This window comes from Bos mutus, chromosome 21 (genome assembly GCF_027580195.1).
Source record: "Bos mutus isolate GX-2022 chromosome 21, NWIPB_WYAK_1.1, whole genome shotgun sequence".
NCBI lineage: Eukaryota > Metazoa > Chordata > Mammalia > Artiodactyla > Bovidae > Bos > Bos mutus.
Window position 1 is genome coordinate 44,184,539 of NC_091637.1, and position 24,674 is coordinate 44,209,212.

The window sequence follows — 24,674 nt, forward strand, 5'->3', positions numbered from 1 at the left end:
CTTCCAGGGTTCAGAATGATCTGTCCCCTAGGAAAGTCACCATCCTGAGGCTCCCCCTCACTCCTCTGTGACTCTCTTCACCTTCCCTGGGAGAGAGTCAGGTTCCTAACTCCACTCATGGCCTGCTGGTCTTGTCACCTTCCTGTTCTGTCAGTTCTTTGACTTGAACAGGCTGCATGCCCCATTCCTTTTCTACCCAGACTTGTCATCATATAGCTGCTGTTAACATGTATCATTCTATTTCAATATGGTTTAAAGCTAAGATCTGAAAAATAGTGGGATTATATTCAGTACAAGTCAGTTTTTCAAGAAGTACATAGAAGATGACAAATTTCTGCATTTAGTCACGAGGCCCACTGCTGTAAACAAAAATTAAGAGGAAAACAATAGTTCTAGCTCCAAAGGGGAAAGGTTATCGGATTTCAGAGTGAATGGATGACAATTAAATGCAATATGTGGTCTTTTTTCCTTTTTATTCTTTTTGATATCTAGATTAAAAGAAAAAAAAACCTACAAAGGATATTGTTGGGACAAATGAAAATATTTTAATATGGACTGTGTATCAGATTCTACTAGTGCATTACCATTAAATTTCCTGAGTGAGAGTCTTATTCCATGTAGGAGGAATGTCCTTGTTCTTAGGAAATACATGCTAACGTATTTTGGGATGAAGTGTCAGTGTCTATAATTAACTCTAAATGGTTCAGCCAGAAATAAAAAATTAAAAAGAGAGAAAGCAAATGGGGGAATTCAATTGATGAATCTAAATGAATAGTATATGGTGTTCATTGTACTATTTGTAATTTTTCTGTTTGCAATTTGTTTGAAATTTTCAAAATAAAAAGATGAGGAAAAGCTGTGACTTGTGGAGAAAACCATCCTTCTGATTCAAGGACTCGGTGTGTCTGTGTGTGTGTGTGTATGTGTGTAGGCTGCATCAAGGTTTAAGTTTAGATTTAGAGAAGTTGGAGGTATAATCACTCAAGAAACAGATGTGATCATTGTCTACTTAAAACCAATAAAGTTTGAACTATTTTAACGGTCGAAGGGCTGCTTAGCAATGCTGCTTCCCGAAGGCAGGGGCTGCGTCAGTCTGCTCTCTGAAGGCCTCTACCACCTGGCAGACAGCTCTGTTAGCTGGATGTGAGCCCCATGAAGGAACTGGGCTGCATATCTCACTGCAGTAGCCATGCTCAGATACAGGCCTGGCTGCCTGGTTCTGTCCCACGGACTGGGTCCCCATGGGAGGTGGGAAGTAGTACATTGATCCTGTCAGTTGTCAGGCTCTGTTCCAGGCTCTTATGGACACCATTTCTTTTTATCTGCATAGCTTCCCAGTAGGGTAGGAATCATCATTCCCAGCTACAAATGAGAAAATGAAGCTCATGCATGATTAAGTTTTAGCCTAAAGCTATAAAATTGGGTAAGTGGAAGGGCTGAGATTCCAATCGGGTCTTTCCACTAGAGATAAACCTAATAGCTTCTACTAAAGTTGGTCTCCCTGACTACACGCTGTTCCAATTAGAACAAGATGCATGAATTTTGGATAGCTTACAAATTATCAACTTGGTTGTGGAGCCCATTTGTCAACTTAACCAGGGAGAAACTGAGGTCGTGTAAGTTTGCCTATGAAGTAGAGCTGTCCACTATAGTGATGACACAGCTGAGTCCAACAGTTTGGCTAAATCATTACCTGCTTGTGAATAGCTCTGAGGGACCCTGCTGCAGCAGCTGCACTTAATATAGGAATTCATTCACGTCTCTTTAGGTCGGCAACGTTAAAGAGTTTTGTTTTTTACTTTTTAGAAAGTGACCCAGGAATTAACTCCTGAATTTCAATGGTCTTTCTTCCTACAGCTGATTCTCCAGGGCCAGTAATCCTTCACTTTTTCAATGTTCTGAGAATGACTTTAAACTTTTTTTTCGTTTTGAAAATACTATTGAAAGTAGAGATGGGTATTATTCTCATTTTTTTCTTTCCAGAAGAAAGGTTTTTTAAATTTTAAAAGTGATATTTTTATCAGATCCAAATCTATAACAAAAGCTGCTAGTTATTAATATGGCATAAAGAGGTCTAAGAGGTTTATGTGTTTTAGGTATTCCTCTGAGGGGAGAATGTTGTCCAGGTCACTCAGCTACTAGGTGGCAGAGACAGAGCTGGAACTGGAACTCAGATCAGGCTAATACCAAAGTCCATGTTCTTAATTACAGTGGCTCCTAATTACAAAAACATATGTGCTTATTATCAACACATTTGAAAAATACAGGAAGTCTAAGGAAGAAATAAATCCTCCTGAAATTCTGTCCAGTAAAATAAATCACCAGTAACATTGTCTTCAACTTATTTCTCTGCTTATATCTTATGCATACATGATAAATTGATATATTGGCTTAAGTATTAAGTGAAAAGCATGACACAAAACTACACTTAATAATTCTACTTTTCAAAAATATGTGGAAAAGGTAAATAAATAGGACTCTTATGCCACATTAATTTTTAAATCTAATATTATATAATGAATGCTTCCCAGTATCATTAAATATTGCTCAGAAACATGATTTTTTTGAGAAACACTTTTAAAGGCTACATGTTTCATTGTGTAAATTTTCTGTATTTTAGCCTTTATATTGATCTTTTTTATCATAAAATTGTGAGAAATATCTACATAAAATTTTTTTCTATTCTTATGAATGATCAAATATATACTGAGCTCCTAGTGTGTGCCAGCTACTGTGCTCAACACAGGAGAGACAAAGGTGAACAAAAGAAGCACGGTTCCATTCTTTGGGGAGTTAGCAACCTAGCAGGGGAGATTTAATAAACATTAAACCACTGATCACATACAGATTGTAAATATATTCTGTGATAAAAAGGAAAGGCATATGTTTCTGGATGGCACACACCGCCAGAAAGACCTGCCCTAGCGTGTGGGGGATCATGGAAGTTCTCTCCATAGAAGTAACATTGGGCTTGAGATCTGAGTGAAAGGTAGGCACTAGTTGAGCAAGGAAGCCGGACAAGAGCATTCTAGGCAGTGGGAACAGTGGATACAAAGTCTCTGTAACAGGAAGCAGCACATGGCATTGGAGGAACAGTGGAGGAGGGGCTAAAATCATGATGCTAGGTTAGGAAATCTCTTTCCTTTCATAAAGAAACAATTTTTCCAATCTTGGTTTAATTTAAAATTTAGGAGCTGATTTCCACATATTTGTGAATTTCCTAAATTTCTTTCCATTACTAATTTCTAATTCTACTCCATTGTGATCAAATAATATACTTTGCTTAAATCCTCTGATTCAAACTAGGAAAGTGAAGATAATTTTTTGTTTTGTTTCTGTTTAATCTTTCAGGACTTGGATGGCACATGGTGGCAGTGAATAGAAGGACTGAAGTATCACCCCACCCTGGTTATAGGGGAAAACACAGCTCTGCAAAGAGAAGGATCAGGCTGTGATCCATCATACGATTGCACTGATCAATCTTGGTCTCAGTATTGGTGGAGCAACCAGATATTGTGTGGACCTGACACGATGTAGCACAAAGGACATAGTGTCACCCATGAAGTACTGTTACCCAAAATGTTTAACCTGAATCTAACCAACCTTTTATATCCAACTACCAGCTTACAAGGAATAGAGGAACAAGGGAAATGACATCCCAAGGAAATCATCAGGGTGATAAGGTAGGAATATTCTTCAGGACATACAGAGGTTCTTCAACAAATCAACGGCACTAAAAAAAAAGTGTTGGAGACTATGCTAGATTATAAGAGACTTATGAAGAATAAAACCAAATACAACATGTGGATTTTGTTGGATTGTGGTTTGAACATACCAGTTGTAAATGATATTTTGGGGGAAATTGGGGAAATTTTAATGTAGATCAGGTATTAGATTATACTAAGAAACTGCTAATTTTGTTAGGTGCGATAAAGGTCTCTGGTGTACAGCCAGGGCTCAGAATCTCAGGTTTGGGCTCAGTGAGACTCGGGCCCCAGACCTAGGTGTTCACAAGATCAAGAGTAATAATACATAAAAATTCCAGGAAGTCCCATGGATTTTGGGGAAGCATGTGAATTTCACTGGACTGAAAACTGTTCTGAAGTCCCCAAGGAGCCAATATTATGATCAATTCTTCAGAATAAGTCAATAATGAGTAGAGTCATGTGTTATCCAATTTTCACCTGATATATGTCACTGTCCAGGAAGAAAGTAACCCTTCCTGTTGGTATCTTTGGTAAAACTTCAGTTTTGGTCAGTTCTCTCTCACAACTCCTTCCTCATGTCCATGCATGAAATGTGGGGATGTGAAAAAAACTGGCATTAGTAAATGGGATTTCTTAATTTGCTTTCGATAGGCTTGTTTGTACATCACATGAGCTGAAGTTCATGCTACCTTAAAAAAAGTTGTGATGGTTTGAGTTGTCTGCTTTGTTTCTGTTAATTTAACTATTCATAGGATCCATCACCCTAATAAAGGCAACCACAAATTAATTACCATGGCTTGGATGGCCACCCACCTAATTCCACTGACTTTGGTCCAGAAATACTATAGAAAGTAAGGTTCTTGAATCTCTATTTAAATCTCACTTCTCGTACACCCGTGGCAGATGCATGTTGATGTATGGCAAAACCAATACAATATTGTAAAGTAAAAAATAATAATAAAAAAAATTTAAAAAAAAATCTCACTTCTCTTATCTTGATGTAGAGCTTGCAGCCCCAGATTCTACACAGTGTTTCTAAGCACTGGGAAAAAGAAGAAATTCACATTTATTAAGACGCCATTATTGGCCAGGCATTATAATAACTACTTAATCTATTTTCACTCATTTAAGTGCAAATTAATACAAAGTAGTAGTTAAGAAGACTGAATCTAAAAAAATGAAATCTGAGAGACAAAAATAGGGAGGAAGAGAAGAAGCAGGGATGTAAAATCAGTAAAATATTAACAATTACTGAATCTAAATGGAGGGTGTACAGGTACTCTGTACTATATTCTTTCAACTTTTGAAATTTCTCACAATAAAAAAGAATGTCCTTAAATAGATAAACATAGTCATCATGTGACCTAGCATATGACTGCTAGATACATAACCAAGAAAAATGAAAGCCTAAATTTGCACATAAGAACACTTGTACACAAATGCTCACAGCCCCATTACTCCTGATAGGCAAAAAGTGAAAACAACCCCAAATTTGATTGTATGGATAGATATCCATACAATGGCATATTATTTGGCAATAAAGAGGAATGAGGTTCTGATATATGCAACAGCATGGATACATTTTGAAAGCATTATGTTAAGCAAAAGAAGCCAATTGTAAATAAAAACACATATTATTGTATTTACATAAAATGTTTAGAAAACACAAAACTATAGAAATATGAAATAGATTAGTAGCTGCCAAGAGCTGGAAGCAGGGGATTAGGGTTGAAGTGATTGTTAATAGATATGAGATTTCTTTGTGGAATTTACTCAGTGTTTAAATGTTCTTTTGATGAATTTGTTGGGGAGAAAGTGGACTCCTCGTCCTATTCCTCCACCATCTTAGGACCGTCTCCTGAGATTTCTTTTAGGGGGGATAAAAACATTTTTTAAATTCATTTCAGCTGTACTGGGTCTTAGTTGTAGCACACAAACTCAGTTGTGGCACAAGGGATCTAGCTTCCTGACTAGGAATTGAACCCAGGCCATCTGCATTGGGAATGCAGTCTTAGCCAATGGGCTACCAGGGAGGTCCCTAGAGGGGATGAAAGTGTTTTAAAATTAGATTTTAGTGATGACTGCATAGCTATGAATATACTAAAAACCACTGAATTTTACACTTTGAGTGGGTGAATTGTATGACATGTGGATTATATCTCGATAGAACTGTTTAAAAAAAAAGAATGAAGTCTGGAGTCAAGACTGCCTGAGTTTGCAGAGAAATGTTAATACATCTCACTATGATTATATGTTTTTTCTTCCCCTTATATTTCTGATTTTTGCTTTATGCATCTTTGTTTCTTTGTTGTTAGGTGTCTAATGGTTTATGATGTCTACCTTCTTTGTGAAATAAACCTTTTATCACTAAAAATACTCATCTTCGTTTCAAAGATAAACTCAAAATGGATTAAAGATCTAAATACAAGACCAGAAACTATAAAGCTCTTAGAGAAAAACATTGACAGAACACTCAATGACATAAATCAAAGCAAGATCCCCTATGACCCACCTCCTAAAGTAATGGAAATAAAAACAATAATAAACAAGTGGGACCTAATTAAACTTGAAAGCTTTTGCACAGCAAAGGAAACTGTAAGCAAGGTGAAAAGACAAACCTCAGAATGGGAGAAAATAATAGCAAATGAAACAACTGACAAAGAATTAATCTCCAAAATATACAAGCAGCTCATACAACTAGGCAAGCAAAAATAAACAATCAAAAAGTGGGAAAAAGACCTAAACACATATTTCCTCAAAGAAGACATACAATGGCTAACAAACACATGAAAAGATGCTCAACACTGTTCATTATTAGAGAAATGCAAATCAAAACTACAATGAGATAATCACCTCACACCAGTCAGAATGGCCATCATAAAAAAGTCTACCAATAAATGTTGAAGAGGGTGTGGAGAAAAGGGAACACTCTTGCCCTGCTGGTGGGAATGTAAATTGATATAGCTACTATGGAAGACAGTATGGAGATTCCTTAAAAAACTAGGACTAAAACCACCATATGAAAAAAAAAAAACAAAAAAACAAACAAACAAAAAACCACCATATGACCCAGCAACCCACTATAAGGCATATGCCCGGAGGAAACCAAAATTGAAAAAGACCACATGTATCCCAGTGTTCACTGCAGCACTATTCACAATAGCTAGAACATGGAAGAAACTTAGCTGTCCATTGACAGACAGATGGACGAGGAAGCTGTAGTGTATGTATACAATGGAATATTACTCAGCCATAAAAAGGAACATATGTGAGTCAGTTCTAATGAGGTGGATGAACCTACAGCCTATTATACAGAGTGAAGTCAGTCAGAAAGAGAAAGAAAAATCTTGTATATTAATGCATATATATGGAATCTAGAAAGATGGTACTGATGAAATTATTTGCAGGGCAGCAATGGAGATATGGACTATAAACAATAGACTTGTGGACCCAATGTGGTGGGGATGGCGGGGAAGAGGTGGGGAGGGTTGGAGGGAGAGGGTGGGATGTATGGCGAGAACAACAGGGAAATTTTGCTGTATGACTCAGGGAGCTCAAACAGGGACTCTGACAACCTAGAGAGGTAGAGTGGGGAGGGAGATGGGAGGGAAGTTCAGGAGGGAAGGGACATGTGTGTGCCTGTGACTCATTCATGCTGATGTTAGGCAGAAAACAATAAAATTCTGTAAGGCAATTATCCTTCAGTTAAAAAAAAATTTAATAAAAAAAATTCATCTTTGTTTCATTTAAACAATAAATTAAAAAAAAAAAAAAAAAGACTGCCTGAGTTTGGATCCTGTTTCTGCTGCTTTGTTATGCAACCTCGGGCAAGTTATTTAACCTCTAAGCAACTGTGTCTGTAGAGAAGTAGCAGCACCACTACTAGCCTTGTTTGAGGGGATGATCTATGAGAAAATCTATGTGAAGTGCCCAAAGTAAATGGTGAATATTAGCTATCATTAATATTCCTGATAATCCAACAACCCTAGAAGTTGGCACTAATCCCATTTTTCACATCGGAGCTCTGAGGCCCAAAAAGGTTAATAGTTTGCCTATGGTCATGAATCTAATAGAAAGTAAGAGTGGGCATTCTGACAACACATGACTGCAAAAGCCAGGCTTTTCCACCATGTAATTGTGCCTGCCAGAGTGGAGATATCTTTAGTGGTATAATATACATTTAAAGAAAGTGCTTCAAGAATCATGTAACTCATATGAGAAATCAATATGCTGAAAGAAACCCACATAATTTTGACATAATTTTTTATGCCAAAGTGGTATTATTTAATATTTCCCAAACTTCTCTACTCCTGCTTCATTGACTATGCAAAAATCTTTGTGTGGATCACAACAAACTGTGGGAAATTCTTGAGAGATGGGAATACCAGACCACCTTACCTGTTTCCTGAGAAACCTGTACGTGGGTCAAGAAGCAACAGTAAGAAAACTTACCTGGAACAACTGATTGGTTCAAAATTGCGAAAGGAGTACAACAAGGCTGTATATTGTCACACTGCTTATTTAACTTAATAGGTGACTCCTTGGCTCAGACGGTAAAGCATCTGCTTGAAATGCAGGAGACCCGGGTTCGATCCCTGGGTTAGGAGATCCCCTGGAGAAGGCAATGGCAACCCACTCCAGTACTCCTGCCTGGAAAATCCCATGGACTGAGGAGCCTGGTAGGTTACAGTCCATGGGGTCGCAAAGAGTCGGACACAACTGAGCGACTTTCACTTTTTAATTTAACTTATATACAGAGTACATCATGTGAAATGCTGGGCTGAATGACTCAGAAGTTGGAATCAAGACTGCCGGAAGAAATATCAACCACCTCAGATATGCAGATGATACCACTCTAATGATAGAAAGTGAAGAGGAACTAAAGAGCCTCTTGATGAAGGTCAAAGAGGAGAGTGGAAAAGCTGGCTTAAAATTCAACATTCAAAAAACTAAGATCATGGCATCTGGTCCCACCACTTCATGGCAAATAGAAGGGAAAGCAGCAGAAGCAGTGACACATTTTATTTTTGGGGGCTCCAAAATCACTGCAGATGACAATTGCAGCCATGAAATTAAAATATGCTTGCTCCTTGGAAAGCTATGACAAACCTAGACAGCATGTTAAAAACCAGAGACATTACTTTGCTGACAAAGATCCATTATAATCAAAGTTATGGTTTTTTCAGTAGTCATCTATGGATGTGGGAGTTGGACCATAAAGAAGACTGAGCATCAAAGAATTGATGCTTTCGAACTGTGGTGATGGAGAAGAGTCTTGAGTCTCTTTGACTGCAAGGAGATCAAACCAGTCAATCCTAAAGGAAATCAACCCTGAATATTCATTGCAAGGAGAGATGTTGAAGCCCTAATACTCCAGCCACCCGATGCAAAGAACTGACTCACTAGAAAAGACCCTGATGCTGGGAAAGACTGAAGGCAAAACGAGAATAGGGTGGCAGAGAATGAGGTGGTTTGATAGTATCACTGACTCAATGGACATGAATTGAGCAAACTCCAGGAGATGAGTGAAGGACATGGAAGCCTGCTGTACTGCAGTTCATGGGGTTGCAAAGAGTTGGACATGACTTAGTGACTAAACACGTAAAACTTCTCTAGCTTGATCTGATATAAAGAGGTGCAATAAGATCATAATTTGTCTTTGTGAGAAATAAGCAGACTTTCCTTCTATTCATGGGGTGTTTCTGAATGGTACTGGGCTATTTTTATGGCCAGGTTAATGGAATTAATAACATATTATCTAAGCACAGCACTGAACACTTCCCACCTGTTATGGCTATTGACATATTTCTTCTCTTCCCTTCTCAGCCAAGCTCTTTTAGAGATGTTAAGGATTATAAAAGTAGAATATACTCAGTAAATTGTTTTTGAATTAATAAATGAATGAACAAATACACGCAAGCCACACCCTTTGGCAGTCATTGGCTCTAATGTGGCAATAGATTTTCCTAGAGATTGAGAACTTCATACTAAGGACCAGATGGAGAACAAGATTTACAGCTAAAGAGTCAAGGTCCTCTTCATTCCAGAAATGGATAAAAAGTCGTAAGTCCTTTTTAAGTTGTAAATTCAACTACCGCTTATTTCCAAAAATTACTAAAAGTTCTCATTTAATCACTTCCCCCTTTACTCCACACACAAAACCAAACACACATACACAGCTAGGATCCTTAAATCTGTTAAATAATGCCTGATTAAGGTTAACAATCTAGTCAAGGATGAATCTGAGTGGCATAAGTGACTCACACTATGGAAAGCCTTCCAGCTATCATAGGAAAACAAGTCTGGGTGAGCACTTAAATACACAAGTCTAGCCTACTACACCAATTAGACCCAAGTTTTACACTTCCCAGAGACATTGGCACCCCACTCCAGTACTCTTGCCTGGAAAATCTCATGGACGGAGGAGCCTGGTAGACTGCAGTCCATGGGGTCGCCAAGAGTCGGGCACGACTGAAGTGACTTAGCATAGCATAGCATAGAGAGACATATACCTGGCACGTGTGCCTGGCACATATGATACACTCAGCAGTAAAAGCCTGCTGGCCAAAGGACAGAAATTGTCCCTTTTTCTTTGGTTCCTGTTCATATTGCCCATATTTTAGATTAGAATTCTCATTTTTTTTCAGGTACAAATTTGAGTTCTGTGTTGGCCATAGGCACTGCTGTAGATGAGAAAACAAGAGGTTTGAAAATCATTCCTATCAGAGAAAGAGGAAAGTGAAGAGATTTATGGAAAACCAGAGTCCTTCATACTAGATGATACTCTTAGGTTTTAACTCGCTGCTCAGTTCAGTTCTCCTTATTCTGTGGTCATGGTATGGCCCCAAATGTGTCTAGTTTTTTGTTAATGTATGTCCATGAAGAGGAAAGAAGAGGCAAATCAAGAGGAAAACCCAATTCCAATTTTAAAAACAAGAAACAAAACTCCTCAAAGAACAAGTCAGTGATGTCATCTTTGAAAAGAGAAGGCAATGATTTAATGCACTCAAAGACTGTGAAGACTATGGGTCTCCCTGGTAATTCCCTGACAAAACAAATATCCAGAGATTAAAGAGGCAGGATATTCTTACTGTAAAACCTGGAAAACACACGACTACTAAGATCCTCCACTGTTCATATGAAATTTATTTTTTTCAACATCCTTTTGTTTTGGTCACGTCATGTGGCTTATGGGATTTTAGTTCCCTGACCAGGGATCGAACCCTGATCCTCAGCTGTGAAAGTGCAGAGTCGCAACCATTGGACTGCCAGGGTATTCCCAACCACCTTTCAATATAAATGCTTTCTATGTACCAGGGAACTATTTTCAGTGTTGGAGATGCAAATTAGGGGCTGAAAAGAATGTGAAGCATGAAGAACATGAGGAGACAGTTGTAAGAAATAATATTGGTAGAGACCTTCTTTCAACCCTTTAAAGGCCCCACAGAGCACTGGCTATTCTCCTTCTTCCTTGACAAGTAAGCTTCTTGAAAGAATAATCTGTACGTATACTATGCTTTCCAGGTGGTTCAGTGGTAAAGAATTTGCCTGCCAAGCAGGAGACACAAGAGACATGGGTTTGACCCAGGGTCGAGAAGATTCCCTGAGGAAATGGCAACCCACTCCAGTGTTCTTGCCTGGACAATCCCATGGACAGCGGAGCCTGGCGGGCTACTGTCCAAGGGGGTTGGAAGAGTCAGACATGACTGAGCATGCACGGGAGATACTACTGTACAGAATTAATAAGCATTTAGAAGCTTGTACAGCAATGTGACACAGCCATGCCACCCAAGCCTGTCATCAGTGGACCTGTCTTGTTTAAAAGTCTGGACCACTTTGGTTGCCATCCAACCCTTAGGGTAGCTTACATCTGGTACAACCAGCATGCTAGCTGTGTGTGGCAGGACTGCCGTAAGTCCACAATAGGTTAGAAATGAGGCACTGTGCTTCACTACAGACCTTTGAAAATCACAGGTATATATAACACTGTCTCCACATCATTTCTCGTTGAGTCTTCAAGCCCTTTCAATATGGCATCTGCCCTCTTCACTCTGCTGAAAATGATGTAGGAAAGGTTACTCACCTCCCTAATAGCCAGGTTCAGTGAATTCTCTCATCATCTATGACATCTCCGCAGCACTGATACCCTTTGCTTCTTTAACATAGCAGAAATCATGTTCTCTTCTTATCCCTCTGACAACTCCTTCTCTGTCTTCTTTCCAGGCAACTCTTCTTCTGCCTATTGTTCCTCATCTTGGGCTATACTCACACATACTACTGCTGGGCAACCTGACTGATGTCTCATATCTTCCAACCATATACTGTTGACTTCTAAATCTTTATTTATCAACTCGATCATATACTAACATACTGAGAATGTTTACAAAAGAAGTTTAAAGCTAAAAAAAAAAACCAAGATAAAGAATCAAGTTTTTTGTTTATAATTGTCTTCAAAATTATATATTTAGTTCCAGAAACCATTTTTATTTCAAATGAAATTGTATATGAAATTCTAACGTATAAAGCAAAATAAAAGCAGTTTCCTTGAAATGAAGGTGACCCCTATTCATTCAGTCTTTCACTTCCTGGGGCTTCTCAGTAATCACTAAAGTGCAGGATTTCTTAACTAGGGATCTTTGGACCCTGAAGGATCCATGGAAAGAATTCAGAGGACCCATTAAGACTTCATTTTTAACTAACCATTATTTGAAATCTACCAGTTCCTTTGATTTTAAACTTAGGCCACACCATAGTAGGATAAACATTCATCACCAATAGAAATCACAGACTCATACAAGTCATATCATGTGGTTGTATATACCTCAAAGTATCATTTACCTTCATCAGGACATACTATGGTAGCTATTACTGACAGAGATATTGTTGTACAATGTGTTAAGCAAAAGCATACACGTGAAGGTATCACTTTTGATTGACACAAAAAAGTATACTATTAGGGAGTTCCCTGCTCTGTGACAACCTAGACAGGCTGGATGGTGGGGGGTGGGGGTAGGGGAACTAGGGGGTGGACGAGTTGGGGGACAGGAGGGAGGAACAAGAGGGAGGGGATATATGTATACTTATAGTTGATTCATGTTGTTGTATGGCAGAAACTAACACAACATTGTAAAGCAATTATACTCCAATTAAAAAATAAGTTAGAAGAGCTTCATTGGCTTTACCAGACTGCCAAAGGGATGAATGGCACATGAAAACGTTAAGAACCCCCGTGGAAACTCAGGGCTCCATGACAATTTACTCACATTGAACACAGAACTCCCAGCGTAAGGTCTCTATTTTGGCTCCACTACTCCAAAATGATCTAATTAAAGTGGTGATAAAAATGCCCTTTCTGTTCGTGATGTTATGGAGACATTCTCAGTGAAGAAAGAGCCTCTTGGAACCTCATTTTAAATAGTAATTGTATATTTGAAGTGAAAATACCTTAATTTAAAAAAAAACATTTCCTCTAAGTACCATTTAAAACTCCTTTCTAGGAAATCATTTTTTGACCCTTCTTTTTCCCTGCATTCCCTCAATGGTTATTCAATTGTTTATCACTGAATACTTTTTAGTTCACAGGTCTATTTTGTCTCTCCAGCTGGATTATAAAAGTGCCCTTGAGAAGTTTATTTCTCAGGAGGGCCAGAATAGTGTTCTACAAATAGACACTCAATAAATGCTTCCTGATGAGTATAAGGCTTTTCAGAAACGTGAATTTATTTACCATAAAAGCATATTAAAAGCCAGTATGGTTGAGAAATTTTATTACAAAGCAGTGAAAAGAGAGGAATCTCAGATTCTGGATAGTACTTGTGAAAGGAATTAAGACACCATGTTTATAAATAACTTTTATTTACTAGTAAGGATTAAAAGTCTTAATAGAAAGTGATCCCTCAGATGACCTGAAAATTCCATATTCTAACACTAGCAGAGTGGGCCAAGCTTTCTCTAATGAGCAGATTATGTGATGAAGAACATTGCTAAATTCTTTCTAAAATCTTTGATCCAGGAATTTAGCCACAGCTTATATGTGGACAGACATGAGTTTTATAATGAAAGCTCAACACAGAATAATAAAAAAACAACTATAATTTTTTAAAACTATAGGATATTTCATTTCAAAGATGCTATTGTTATGGTAGTTCAAAATTTTCTTTTATCTACTGAAACCACTGTTATACAAAAATTACTACAAATAAGCCTTGTAAATCTAAATTCAAACAGCACACCTATGACATTTTAGTCAGTGATTTATTTCATGCTTTCAAAATGTTACCTTCATTAAAAATGTGTTTAATATTTTTTCTTTCCACATTTCCTGTTAAGTTTTCCCTAAGACAATCTGATGATTAAATTCTCTTAAATGTCAACAATATTAAAAATATAGCTAACATTTTTCAAGATGATTAAAGCTTTTGTACCCTCTCATTTAATTATGAAATTAATCAAGTCCTGTCAATTTTCCTATATACCTCCCAAACACATCCACTCTGAGTGCACTTGCCACTGCCTCAATTCAGGCCTCCTAACTGCTTCCAATTTCCTTCCTCTTCCATAGGTTCTCAACATGCTCACAAAGTGATCAGATGTGTGCTTCAGAAGGATCAGCCCATCCTTCTGCTCAAAACCCTGCAGTGGCTCCTCACCACGCACAGGTCTGTTTGTGAGCAGGGTACCCATGGCCCTCGGTGATCTGGCTCATACCCGCCTTTCCTGTACTTCTCCCGCCCCAGTGCTTCATGCTAGACTAATCCGCTAGAAGGGCTCTGCACAGCTCTCCTTTCTCCAGGACCATCCTTTCACACTGACTTCTGATGAACTCCATCATCCTTCACAACCCAGCTCAAAGTGACTTCTGTAAGGCCTTCTTGAAGTCCATCCAACTCCAAAATCAATCACTCCCTCTTCTAAATCTATTATCTTTTAGTTACCATGTTGTATTATAATTACTTGATTATATGCTTACCTTTTCTTTATCAATGTAAACCTTTTGAGATCATGAAAGGTGTTTCATGTTTGTTGAACTGAACTGAATTTGATCTAACGATCTGAGTAATTGGGAAACAGAGGTGGAATGTTTCCAGAGTGATTCATAGTGGCCAAGATGATCATGCTTTGCCACAGCAAACATAAATCATACATTGCTTTAATCAGAGGGATTACCAGACCCTCTTGGAACAGCATACAAAATACAAACTCTTAAATATAGGTTGAGTATTTCTGGCTTAGTGCAAAATGTATACATTATGTTTTACCTTAAATCTTTTGGCAGGGTTGTTGTTTAGTTGCTGAAAGAGTCTGACTCTTTTGCGACCCATAGACTGTCACCCGCTAGGCTCTTCTGTCCATGGGATTTTTCAGGCAAGAATACTGGAGTAGGTTGCCATGTTCTCCTCCAGGTGATCTTCCAAACCCAGGGATTGAACCAGTGTCTCCTGCATTTGCAGGCAGGTTCTTTACCACTAGCGCCACCTGGAAAGCCCAAAATAATTCCTCTGGAGAAAAATAAAAATTATTCAAGGGGTGCCTATTATCAAATGCCAATGGAAAAAAAGTAGGTGGCATGAGAAATACAGGGACATTTTGTGGCTTCAAATATTTACAGTGGATGGCCCCAAGTCATACAGCAAGCATTCAAGTAGGGACAATGCATAATTTTCAAGATTTAAATCTGCTCCTCTGTCTAGAGCCACAACAAAATTCTTTGTAGGGTGAAAAATACTAAGGAATGTGCACAGATAATATTTAAGGATAAAATCTCGCCTTTGATAAGCATATATTAATAGTTTTAACTTAAAACTAGTTTTAACTACAGGAATCTTCCAATTAGTCATAATAATTTAACATAAGAAAATAATTCATGATTTCACTTCCTTATTTGTTCCTTTCTGTATTTTACAGAGGTTCCACACTGAACATATTATTTTTCAAATAAAAACACAATTATTTTTAAAGAGTTACCCAGCACAAATAAAAAAATATTAACCTGCCCCAATTTTTAGGGTTTTCCTATAAGAATACCATTAGACCTTCTCTGTTTAACCTAAGGCTCAGTTTCAAAAATTCTATTATTTTACATATTGCAAACAGAAAAACTGAGTGAAATAAAATATCTAGCTCAGAGAAGGAAATTTTTTTGTTACAGTAACAGTGACACTTCAACTAGTCCCCAAACCTTTTTTTCTAAAGCCAGGGCACAAGATACCTAATTCAGTTACCTGCTATTTCTTAAGAACCGGTACACTATGATAACCATAAAGCATTTTTCTTTATCAGGTAGATAAAAACAAAACTAAAATAAAGAGGCAAGTGTGTGTGTGTATATATATATATATATTTTTTTTTTTTTACAGAATTTTCAAGCGCTTTAAATATACTGTACTAACTAGACAAAAAAATATACTTCATACAGCTCCTTCCCATACAGATTTTTATAGCACCTGGTAAAATCTTTATCTTTCGCTTCCCTTTATTTCTTTTCTGTCCTCTTTCAGGAGGGAAGCACTGTTAAATTAACTGCATATAATTCTAATGCAGTAATTATTCAAAGTGTACATATTACTCAATATGTGAAAATGGTAAATCAACAATTCTATTTTTTACTTTTAAAACTTAGTTAAACCTTAGAAAAAAACCCAGATACATTCTAAAGCCTAAATATACTTCAAAATAGGAAAATGATTAACACCAGATTTGCTAGCTCATCCCCTTTTTCTCTCATGTAAAAGACTTTTTGAAATGAAAACTATATTTCTATACATTCCTTCATAACAGTTATCAACAAGCAGTAATGAGTTAAGGAACCTATTTGAACCATAGCTATTTTACACACAAAAGGCTTAATTTAATCTTCACATACAATTATTTTCTACTTATTTCATAAAGTATACATCTCCTTCGTATCTTATTTCTTATGTGGTACAGCAGAATTTTATGATTTCTAGAACAAATACTCTGCTATCACTTTTACATTTTATAAAACTTTCAAATTATGCCAATTTGGGAACTGTCTTACTTTTTAGCTGGTGATTTAGTTTACAGCTAATTAAAAAAGGGCCCCATCAGCTCACAGGAACACATAAAAGGTTTTGGGCCACATGCCCAGGAATTCTGTGATTCACTCAGTAACTATCATCTTCCCAAAGGAAATATTTGAAATTCCACTATTAGGAATACATAAAACAAGAAAAAAAGGGCTACTACAAAACATAATTAACACAGATGCTTTTTCATTTCTGTGAGAAAATTACACGTTTGAAAAAATCTGTTCCAAATTTTTGTTATGCCAAATAAAGTACCAAAATGTTATACATGCATAATCAAATTAGTTGACAGAAAAGAGTAAATGAGAAGTATCTACATGTCTAGATGAAGAGTAATCAAAGCTACTTGCAAGTGAACATGTCTAGGGTACATGTAAGAAAAGTCTAACAAACTAAAAAAAATCAATTGGCATTTTATATTTTTAAAGATTTATCAAATGTTTGTTCTCAGATCCTATTATTGTTTCAAAAATCCAGAAAAGCTGGATCAAGAATAAACCTTCTCTCTCTTAATAATGGGAACAAATCCTTTTTGTATGCCTTTAATGACAAAAGTACAATCAAAAGCAAATATAACTTCTCTAATTAATGGTATTTTAGACACCTCATTGGAATACAGTAATGTTTCCTTTACCAACAGCTCAGATCTCATACAAACCTTACTGATAATAAAATAAAACCAAAACCCAGACAACTTTCTCTGAACAGTCAAAAGGAATGTTAGAAGGCTCCTGTGCTCCATCAGGCATTCTGCTCTCAAGCCCTCACTCTGAGTCTACTGGGTTCCTTCCTCACAAGTTTAACAAACTCAGCTTTCCGCGTCCACATGAGATGAAAAGCAACAGTAAGAGAAGCTACTATGGGCAAAGCATACTGAAAACAACAAAATGCAGTATCTGAGAGTCTAAAAGTATGAAAATCAAAAGAAAAAAAAAGGTCTAAAAAGCCAGAATCAACCCTTTTGAGGTTACTTAACAGAAATCATATTCTTCAGGAGACTCCCAAGTTAGTATGCTAGTACATATAACTGAAATGATGATGACCTTGAGTCATCAATAGTTTCTTCTATTTAACTATCATGTTGCTATTAGCCTACTTTTTGATGGAGGAACACATCTGATTTGCTTTGGACTGTACCAGTTTAAGGCTGTTGTCTACGCATAATTATTTTTAGCTCTCCCTTTCAGTCTCAAGAAGAATGGTTTGAACTAAATTTTAGGGTCATCCTACTGAATGCTTATTACATGCAGGAACTATTCCAATGGCTTTCATTTATCCTCACAGTACTATGAGACGAGGTAAAATCATCCCTTTTTTCAGATGAACTAAAGGCTCTGAGAGGTTAAGTGATTTTCCTAAGATCATTCAGTTAGAAAGTATTAAAGGTCTATGTGTGAAGAACCCAGACAGTCTGATACCAAAGTCCTAGTATTTAACTATCATAATATACTGTACTATTTCTTAGAAAGGTGAGTAGAGGAACAGAGGAGGAAAATATCCAACATTTTGGATAAGGATTGAGAGGTATCAGCTTTCTAGAAAATGTGTCTATACAATCCTTATGGTTTTCAAAAAACTTATGATACTGAAACATCTAAGAAAATATTTGAAGTGTAAAAATATTTTCAGATCTTTATGAGTATGGGCTTTCTTAGAAAACAAATAGTCCAAGAATGTTTTTCAAATATTCTCTGAGATGCTTTAAAAACATACTAATTAGTTATGTTCTGCTCAAAAAGTCAGATTATTCCATCTTTTAAAAAAGAAAATTAGTAACTCACTGTATGTTACAATATGAACGCAGACTGAAATGTGTACTGGACTGGAATCCATTTTGCTACTCAACAGCTTGGATGTCCCTTAACCTCTCCAAACGTCAGTCTCTTCATGTGCAGCAGAGAAATACGGTTTAGCTTGTTAAGAGGACCTAAGGAGATCAAACGGATTTCAAGTGCCTTGAGAACTATGAAGCACTACCTAAACTTCTAGTATTAATAAACAGTCACAGATTTTCAACAACCTGGATCATACATTTATGCCAAGTATTCCAAAACAAGAATATCTCTTTATTTACTCTTTACTTCAAAGTCTGGGGAAATGAAGCTAGTCTCTCACGGATCACATGTGAAAAAGAAAATTACACTAAAAACATTAAGAGCAGTCATGAACTCGGGGGCCACACTTTATACTTCATTCTGTGAAACAGTTGTAATTTATCAGCTAATCAGTCCTTAAAGAATTTGTAGATTAAATAGTTACAATAAAGAGGTTCAAAGGCTTACAATAAATCTTATTTTTAACATGGTTCTTAACTATATATATTTAAGAGTGAAGCTTAAATAATTATATTTACATAGTATTTTCCTGTCTTCCAAAAAGTATTTCCATATTTGATCCTCAGCAAGCAGGTATGGTAGACAGATATCATCATTCTTATGAAGAAACTGAGGCTCAGGGAAATTAATTTGCACAACTGTTTTTTGACAGGAAATTGAAGTGGAAGGATGACTCCTGATCTACATGGAAAGAAAGCAATTATTTGGATGTTCTAGAGAAAAGTAAAAACCTCAAACTTCCTTATTGGCTGAGATGAGACACAGAACATTTGTCAATTCATGCTGTTTCAAAAGCAATATTCATTGGAGCCTGTCTGCACATCTCTAGTAGCTTTAATGTTCATAGAAAAAGGAATATTCATGCTTGTTTGGGATCTCAAACTATTATTAAAGAACTAAAGTAGATTATTTTTCTGTGGCAAACCTAAGGAAAAGTGTTTCAATGATTACCAATGATTACCATAGTGTTTCTATGATTACCATTGCTGAGATTCTTTTTTTTTTTTGAGATTATTCTTTAACAAGGAAAAATAATTTTCTCCTAGAGCTCATTTGCTGTATTCCATAAATTAGCTGTTACAAAGAATCCATATCAGAGAAATTCAAACCTAATAAGAGGCTTTTCTTACACTATCAGAAAGGCACATTAAATGCACAACGTTGGCCACATTATTTTTGATAATGATGGAAAACAACAGCTGATAGCCAGTTTGGGACAAATGCCAACTGTTTCCATTTGTCTGAAAGATGTCAAAATTAATTGCAACAACACTTTGTTTTGAAAGAATATTATTATCTATCGAGAAAGTATATCAACTAAAATCCTAAAAAATAGACTAAAGATAATGATTTGAAATATTAGTTTAAAAAAATTTTAGTGTCCCAAAGTATAAGTAAACACATCTCCACAGCTTTACATAGTTTCATATATTTTATTTTTTAAACACTTATAATTTTGCAAGCTAGCAGTAAAATATTGTCCTTGATATTTTACTAATTAGCACCGTATACCTTTTAAAGCTAACTGGAACATTGTTTCAAATGTAAATGATTGTAAAGTAGAATGATCATTTCAAATGCCAAATTAGTCTCAAGTAACATAAGAACCATTAATTATCATTATTTTTGGCTTTATGCACAAAGATGTATTTCAAAGATGAACTTAATTATTAGTATCAGTTCTGTCAATCTAACAAATCAAAGTACCACAGTTTAAAGCAATATTTAACCTCTGAAATTATTGTATAATTAAAGAGGTACGTAAGAAAAGTTGAGAAATCAGCTATAAAAAGACAAGAGACTGCACAACTTTAGAGTCCCTTATTTTTTAGAATGAGGAAAATAATGAAAAATTTCATGGTACAAGTATCAGTTTCACATATGGTTTAGTGTATGTCAGTATTCTCATGCTTTACTTATATGAGTTTGGCCTTACCAAAAAGCCATCAAAACGTCCAGAATAATTCACAGGGACAGCTGGAAGCCTGAAATAAAATTGCTCAGTGCAGAAGATCCCAAGCCATTCATATAATTTTAAATGGAAACCTAGACATTTACCTCCTATTTTTGTTTTCATCTGAAAAACCTTTTGAAAACATGGGGAAAAAAACTAAACTCAAAATTACTTCCAGACATCAGAAAAAGAAGGGATTTTTCAGTCCCTGTTTTCTAATAAGAGCATTCTTCAGAGCTATGGGGTTAAATCCGAAGCTGCAAGCCACTGCTTCCTAGCACGCCTGTTTTGCATACCAGTAGCCTCAAGTCCAGTTCTGCCATTTGTGGGTAGCTATGACAAGATACAAAAGCATGTGTTTGCCATAAATAGCTCTGGCTAACAGCAAACTGCTCACACTGAACAGATCAAATTCTCTATAAGGAGAGCCGCCTGGACCACAGCCAAATTCCACTACTAATCTTTAAGACTGCTATATAAACATTTTTTTTTGAATTTGTGAAATATATTAAGAAATAGTAGCTGAAATTAAAGTTCCTAAACAGAAGTACTATTAACCTTTGAAGGACAACATTTTATAAATTATTTTCATTATGACCAAATAGGCAATAAGAGCTTCCTGTTTCTTCTACTGGTCAACTACTTAGAAATGTAAACGTGAATTAAAAAAATAACTATGCTAATTTATTCAGAGAACTAATCAGATACTGAAGAGTATTTATGTCAAAGTGCAAAAAATAATTCCTGATCACCATATTAATACATAAGGAAATAAATAAAGCTTATAAAAGTATACCTCTGTAATATTTTATATTAGCTTTAGGACAGAATATTTTTTAAACCAAATAAAATCAACAAACTGGAAAATATCATGCAAGAATGTTGTACAAAAAAAATTCTTAAATGACCAGTGCAGAGATTAATAATAGCTGTTTAGCCTAGGAGTTGCTTCACATGGTATTTTGCAAAATGTCCAAGGAAAACAAGGCAACCGTTCTGTAATATGCCACAATTTTTATTGCAACGTGGCCATTTTTGTGAGGGTGGGGAGTTTGATCTCAAAAACAATGTTCCATTTAAGGCTCTTTTATACAGAAATTGCCATCATGACTGATACTCAAAATATCTTTAGTGTTGCAAGACTCACATGGTAAACATAAAACTCCTACGTGTATTCAGTAGTATACACTCAATGGGGGAAAAAAGGCATTAATAATAGCTATTTCTTTTAAGATATGCAGGTAAAAGGAATGAACACTGAGGTACTAGGATAAGCTGATGACACAGTTAACACAACTTAATTGGCATTCCTTTTCTGGTGGGGGATTAAATTTATTACAAAAAAAGTGCTTTTAATGCATAGTGTTACATCCGTGCTGCCATGTCAAAAAAAAATAGGCTTGCCAAGGCAGGTGAGGTGTATGAATGCTCAAGCCTCACAGAACTGCAGTCAAGTGCAACTATCAGTAATACTGAATAGAGTTTACCATCTCACCAGTGGATAATACTTTGAAGGCATTCAATTAGCTTAACCCTTTGTAGTGTTCTAAGCTAGTCACATTGACAATCACAATTCACTGTAGTGTTTGCTGCAAAGGAGGCATATACCCAGTTGTTTTGGCTAAAATATGATGGGAAGGCATTCCTTGGGTTCTACATAAAAGTAACAGTATTAAACAGTCTAATGGCAATCACTGATAGGCTGCTTACATGAATGATATTTCCTTCATTCATTGTGTTGGAAGGACCCAGTGGGAAAAGAGAAAAAAAAAAAACCTAATACTATTCCAATTGACTGAGCTGGAGAAATGGAAGCTCCTTAAGATCCAGATGGCACTTGACTGATTTATAAGGGTTTTCCTTCAAGTGAAACTACTACATTGCCTCCCAATTTCTCTCCAAGTGTGGAACGGTCCTTTATATCATCCAAGCCATTTACTTGCCACTCATGTTTTATACCTAAAAAGAAAAAAATATTATCCAATTACTTTATTATAATTAAGAAAGGAGCAATTCTTCTGCACAAAATAGTCAATGCCTGTACCTGTAAATTTCTTTTTAATGGCATCTTTAGAGCTAGCATATATCATCTTGCTTTTTAAAGGCGCACTTTCAGGAGCCCTACAGGGGAAAAAAAAATGGTTGAATCCTATTTAAAAGAAAAACAAAGGCAAAACTGACTATGTTAATAATAATCCTTGCATTTTAAAAGTACTTTTTTCTTTTGTTTTTACACACCAGAATATAAATACTAGGTCTTCTTTCTTAGACTCTTTTGTTTCGTATGTGGCATCGTACAAAGCATATCGGCAATCATTCAGAGGTAGCAACTTCACAAAAGATGTGTAGGGGTCCTCTACAGTATCACCAATGTCACCCACCAAGATCTGCTTTGCTTCCTCAACAATTATTTGTCTTTTGTCATCGCTTAAACAGAAGAGAACTGCTTTCTTTCTTTTTTTGATCTCCTCTTGTGTAGAAGATTTCCTTACTTTCATATCATTAAAAACTTTGATGACTTCATCATTCACTGTAACTCCAGAAGCCTGAAAGTAAAGAAAGGACAGAAATTCAGAACAAGTAATTCGGTTTTAACCAAAATTACTGTTTGCGCAAGAGGATTCACTTTAGTCTGGACATCAAAAGTTGCATCATACCCTGCAAGCCGTCTAATCAGATTTGCCACATTTTAAGTATCAGGATATGATGCACCTAAGGGTTCTAACTCATCCTGCTCCATTCATCCTTTTTAAAAAAGGTGTGTGGAGGTTAAAGCAAGTGGATGGTAGACGGAAAGGGACAAATACAGGCTGTCCCATCCCTGAAATGTTTCCTATTTCACTGGGTGATGTCAGAGCTTCAGGAGCAGCAGCAAAAATACCTTCTGTATTGTGTCAACCCGGCAGGCCTTAAAAAAACACTTTTGGATTTCAGTTAATGCTTCTACTATTTTTTTCTTTAAAGTCATCCTAGCCAGTGCCGTTTCCTCATAAGGAAAGAGAATCAAGTGTGAACTCCAAACCGCCCACGGCTACAACATAATTGACTCACAGCTCAAATGCAGGCACTTCAAAACTAACGGATCGCGTGTAAAAAGCTTTCTACGGCGAGAAAGCATTTTCAAGAGTTTTCCCACCTCCTTTATCTCCCCGTAAGGGTTTTATGACAGGCCCTCAAGACCCTCAGCCTTCAGCAAGGGGTTTTTACCGCACATACCGAATTGAAAGCCCGCGTGGGAATAAAATAAGGAAGCGAAGGGCAAAGGCGGCGAGCTGGGTGGGGTGGCCGGGGAACAACTCGGCGGACCCTCCCGCGCCCCCGGCCTCCGCCCGCCCGGCTCAGGCCTCGAACCCCCGCGTGTCGCCCCCTGTCCGGGCCCTCCCCGCCCCCAGGAATCCGAAGAGCTGCCTCGCCGGGCCTGACGGCGAGAGGGCAGGCCCGCCGGGTGGAGAGAGAGCACCGGGGCCGCAGCGCAGGAATGCCCACCTTGGAGGCCGAAATCAGGTTAAAATGGCGGCCTCAGGTCCAGGGCCCCGCGGAGCCGCGTGGGAGGCAGCACTCGCCACGCCCCGGCCCCCGGGGCCCCTCGACCCCGCGACCCCCGGCCGGCGCGCCCGCCTTACCATAGTGCCCGCGGCTGAGGCTGCGGCGGCGGCTCGGGCTCCGGCGGTGTGGCGCTGCGAGGAGAAGGAGGGGCAGGCGGGCGGCGGCGAGTGCGGGGCACGCCGGGAGTGCGGCCCGAGAGGCGGCGGCGGCTCGGGGGGCTGCGGCGCGGGCGGGGCGGTCACGTGGGCACGCCCCGGGCCGGCCCTCCCGCCGGCTGGCCCTCCTCACCCTCCGCGCGTCCTCGGCCTGACCCCGCGCGCGCTCGGCAGGCCCCCGCGGGCTGTGCATCCGCGGTGGGAGCCGCGGGCCTTGGCGGGGAGGTTTCCAACCCCGGGGCACCAGCAGTCCGGTCCAGCCGGCTCTCGGGAGGGCGTTTCCACCCTGCCTCCCGAGGGCCAGGCCGCTACTCCCCGGCTTGGGCGCGTGTGAGGCGAACGAGGCACCGGGTGTCTTTTATTCGTTTGTGGTTTCCATTGGATGCCTACGTTGTGGGTCTTTTTGGAAAACCCCCGTCAGAAATGGCGAA

At 37.9% G+C, this 24,674-nt stretch overlaps 1 protein-coding gene across 1 annotated transcript; it reads right to left on the minus strand.

Moving 5' to 3' along the window:
* Positions 1-20,007: 20,007 nt before the first annotated feature.
* CFL2 (cofilin 2) lies at positions 20,008-24,453 on the minus strand. The gene is made up of 4 exons (XM_070358711.1): positions 24,166-24,453; positions 22,781-23,088; positions 22,587-22,663; positions 20,008-22,501 (listed from the first exon to the last, which is right to left on the minus strand). The coding sequence occupies exons 1-4, from the start codon at positions 24,166-24,168 to the stop codon at positions 22,389-22,391; spliced, it is 501 nt and encodes a 166-aa protein (XP_070214812.1). The 5' UTR covers positions 24,169-24,453; the 3' UTR covers positions 20,008-22,388.
* Between the last annotated feature and the right edge of the window lie 221 nt (positions 24,454-24,674).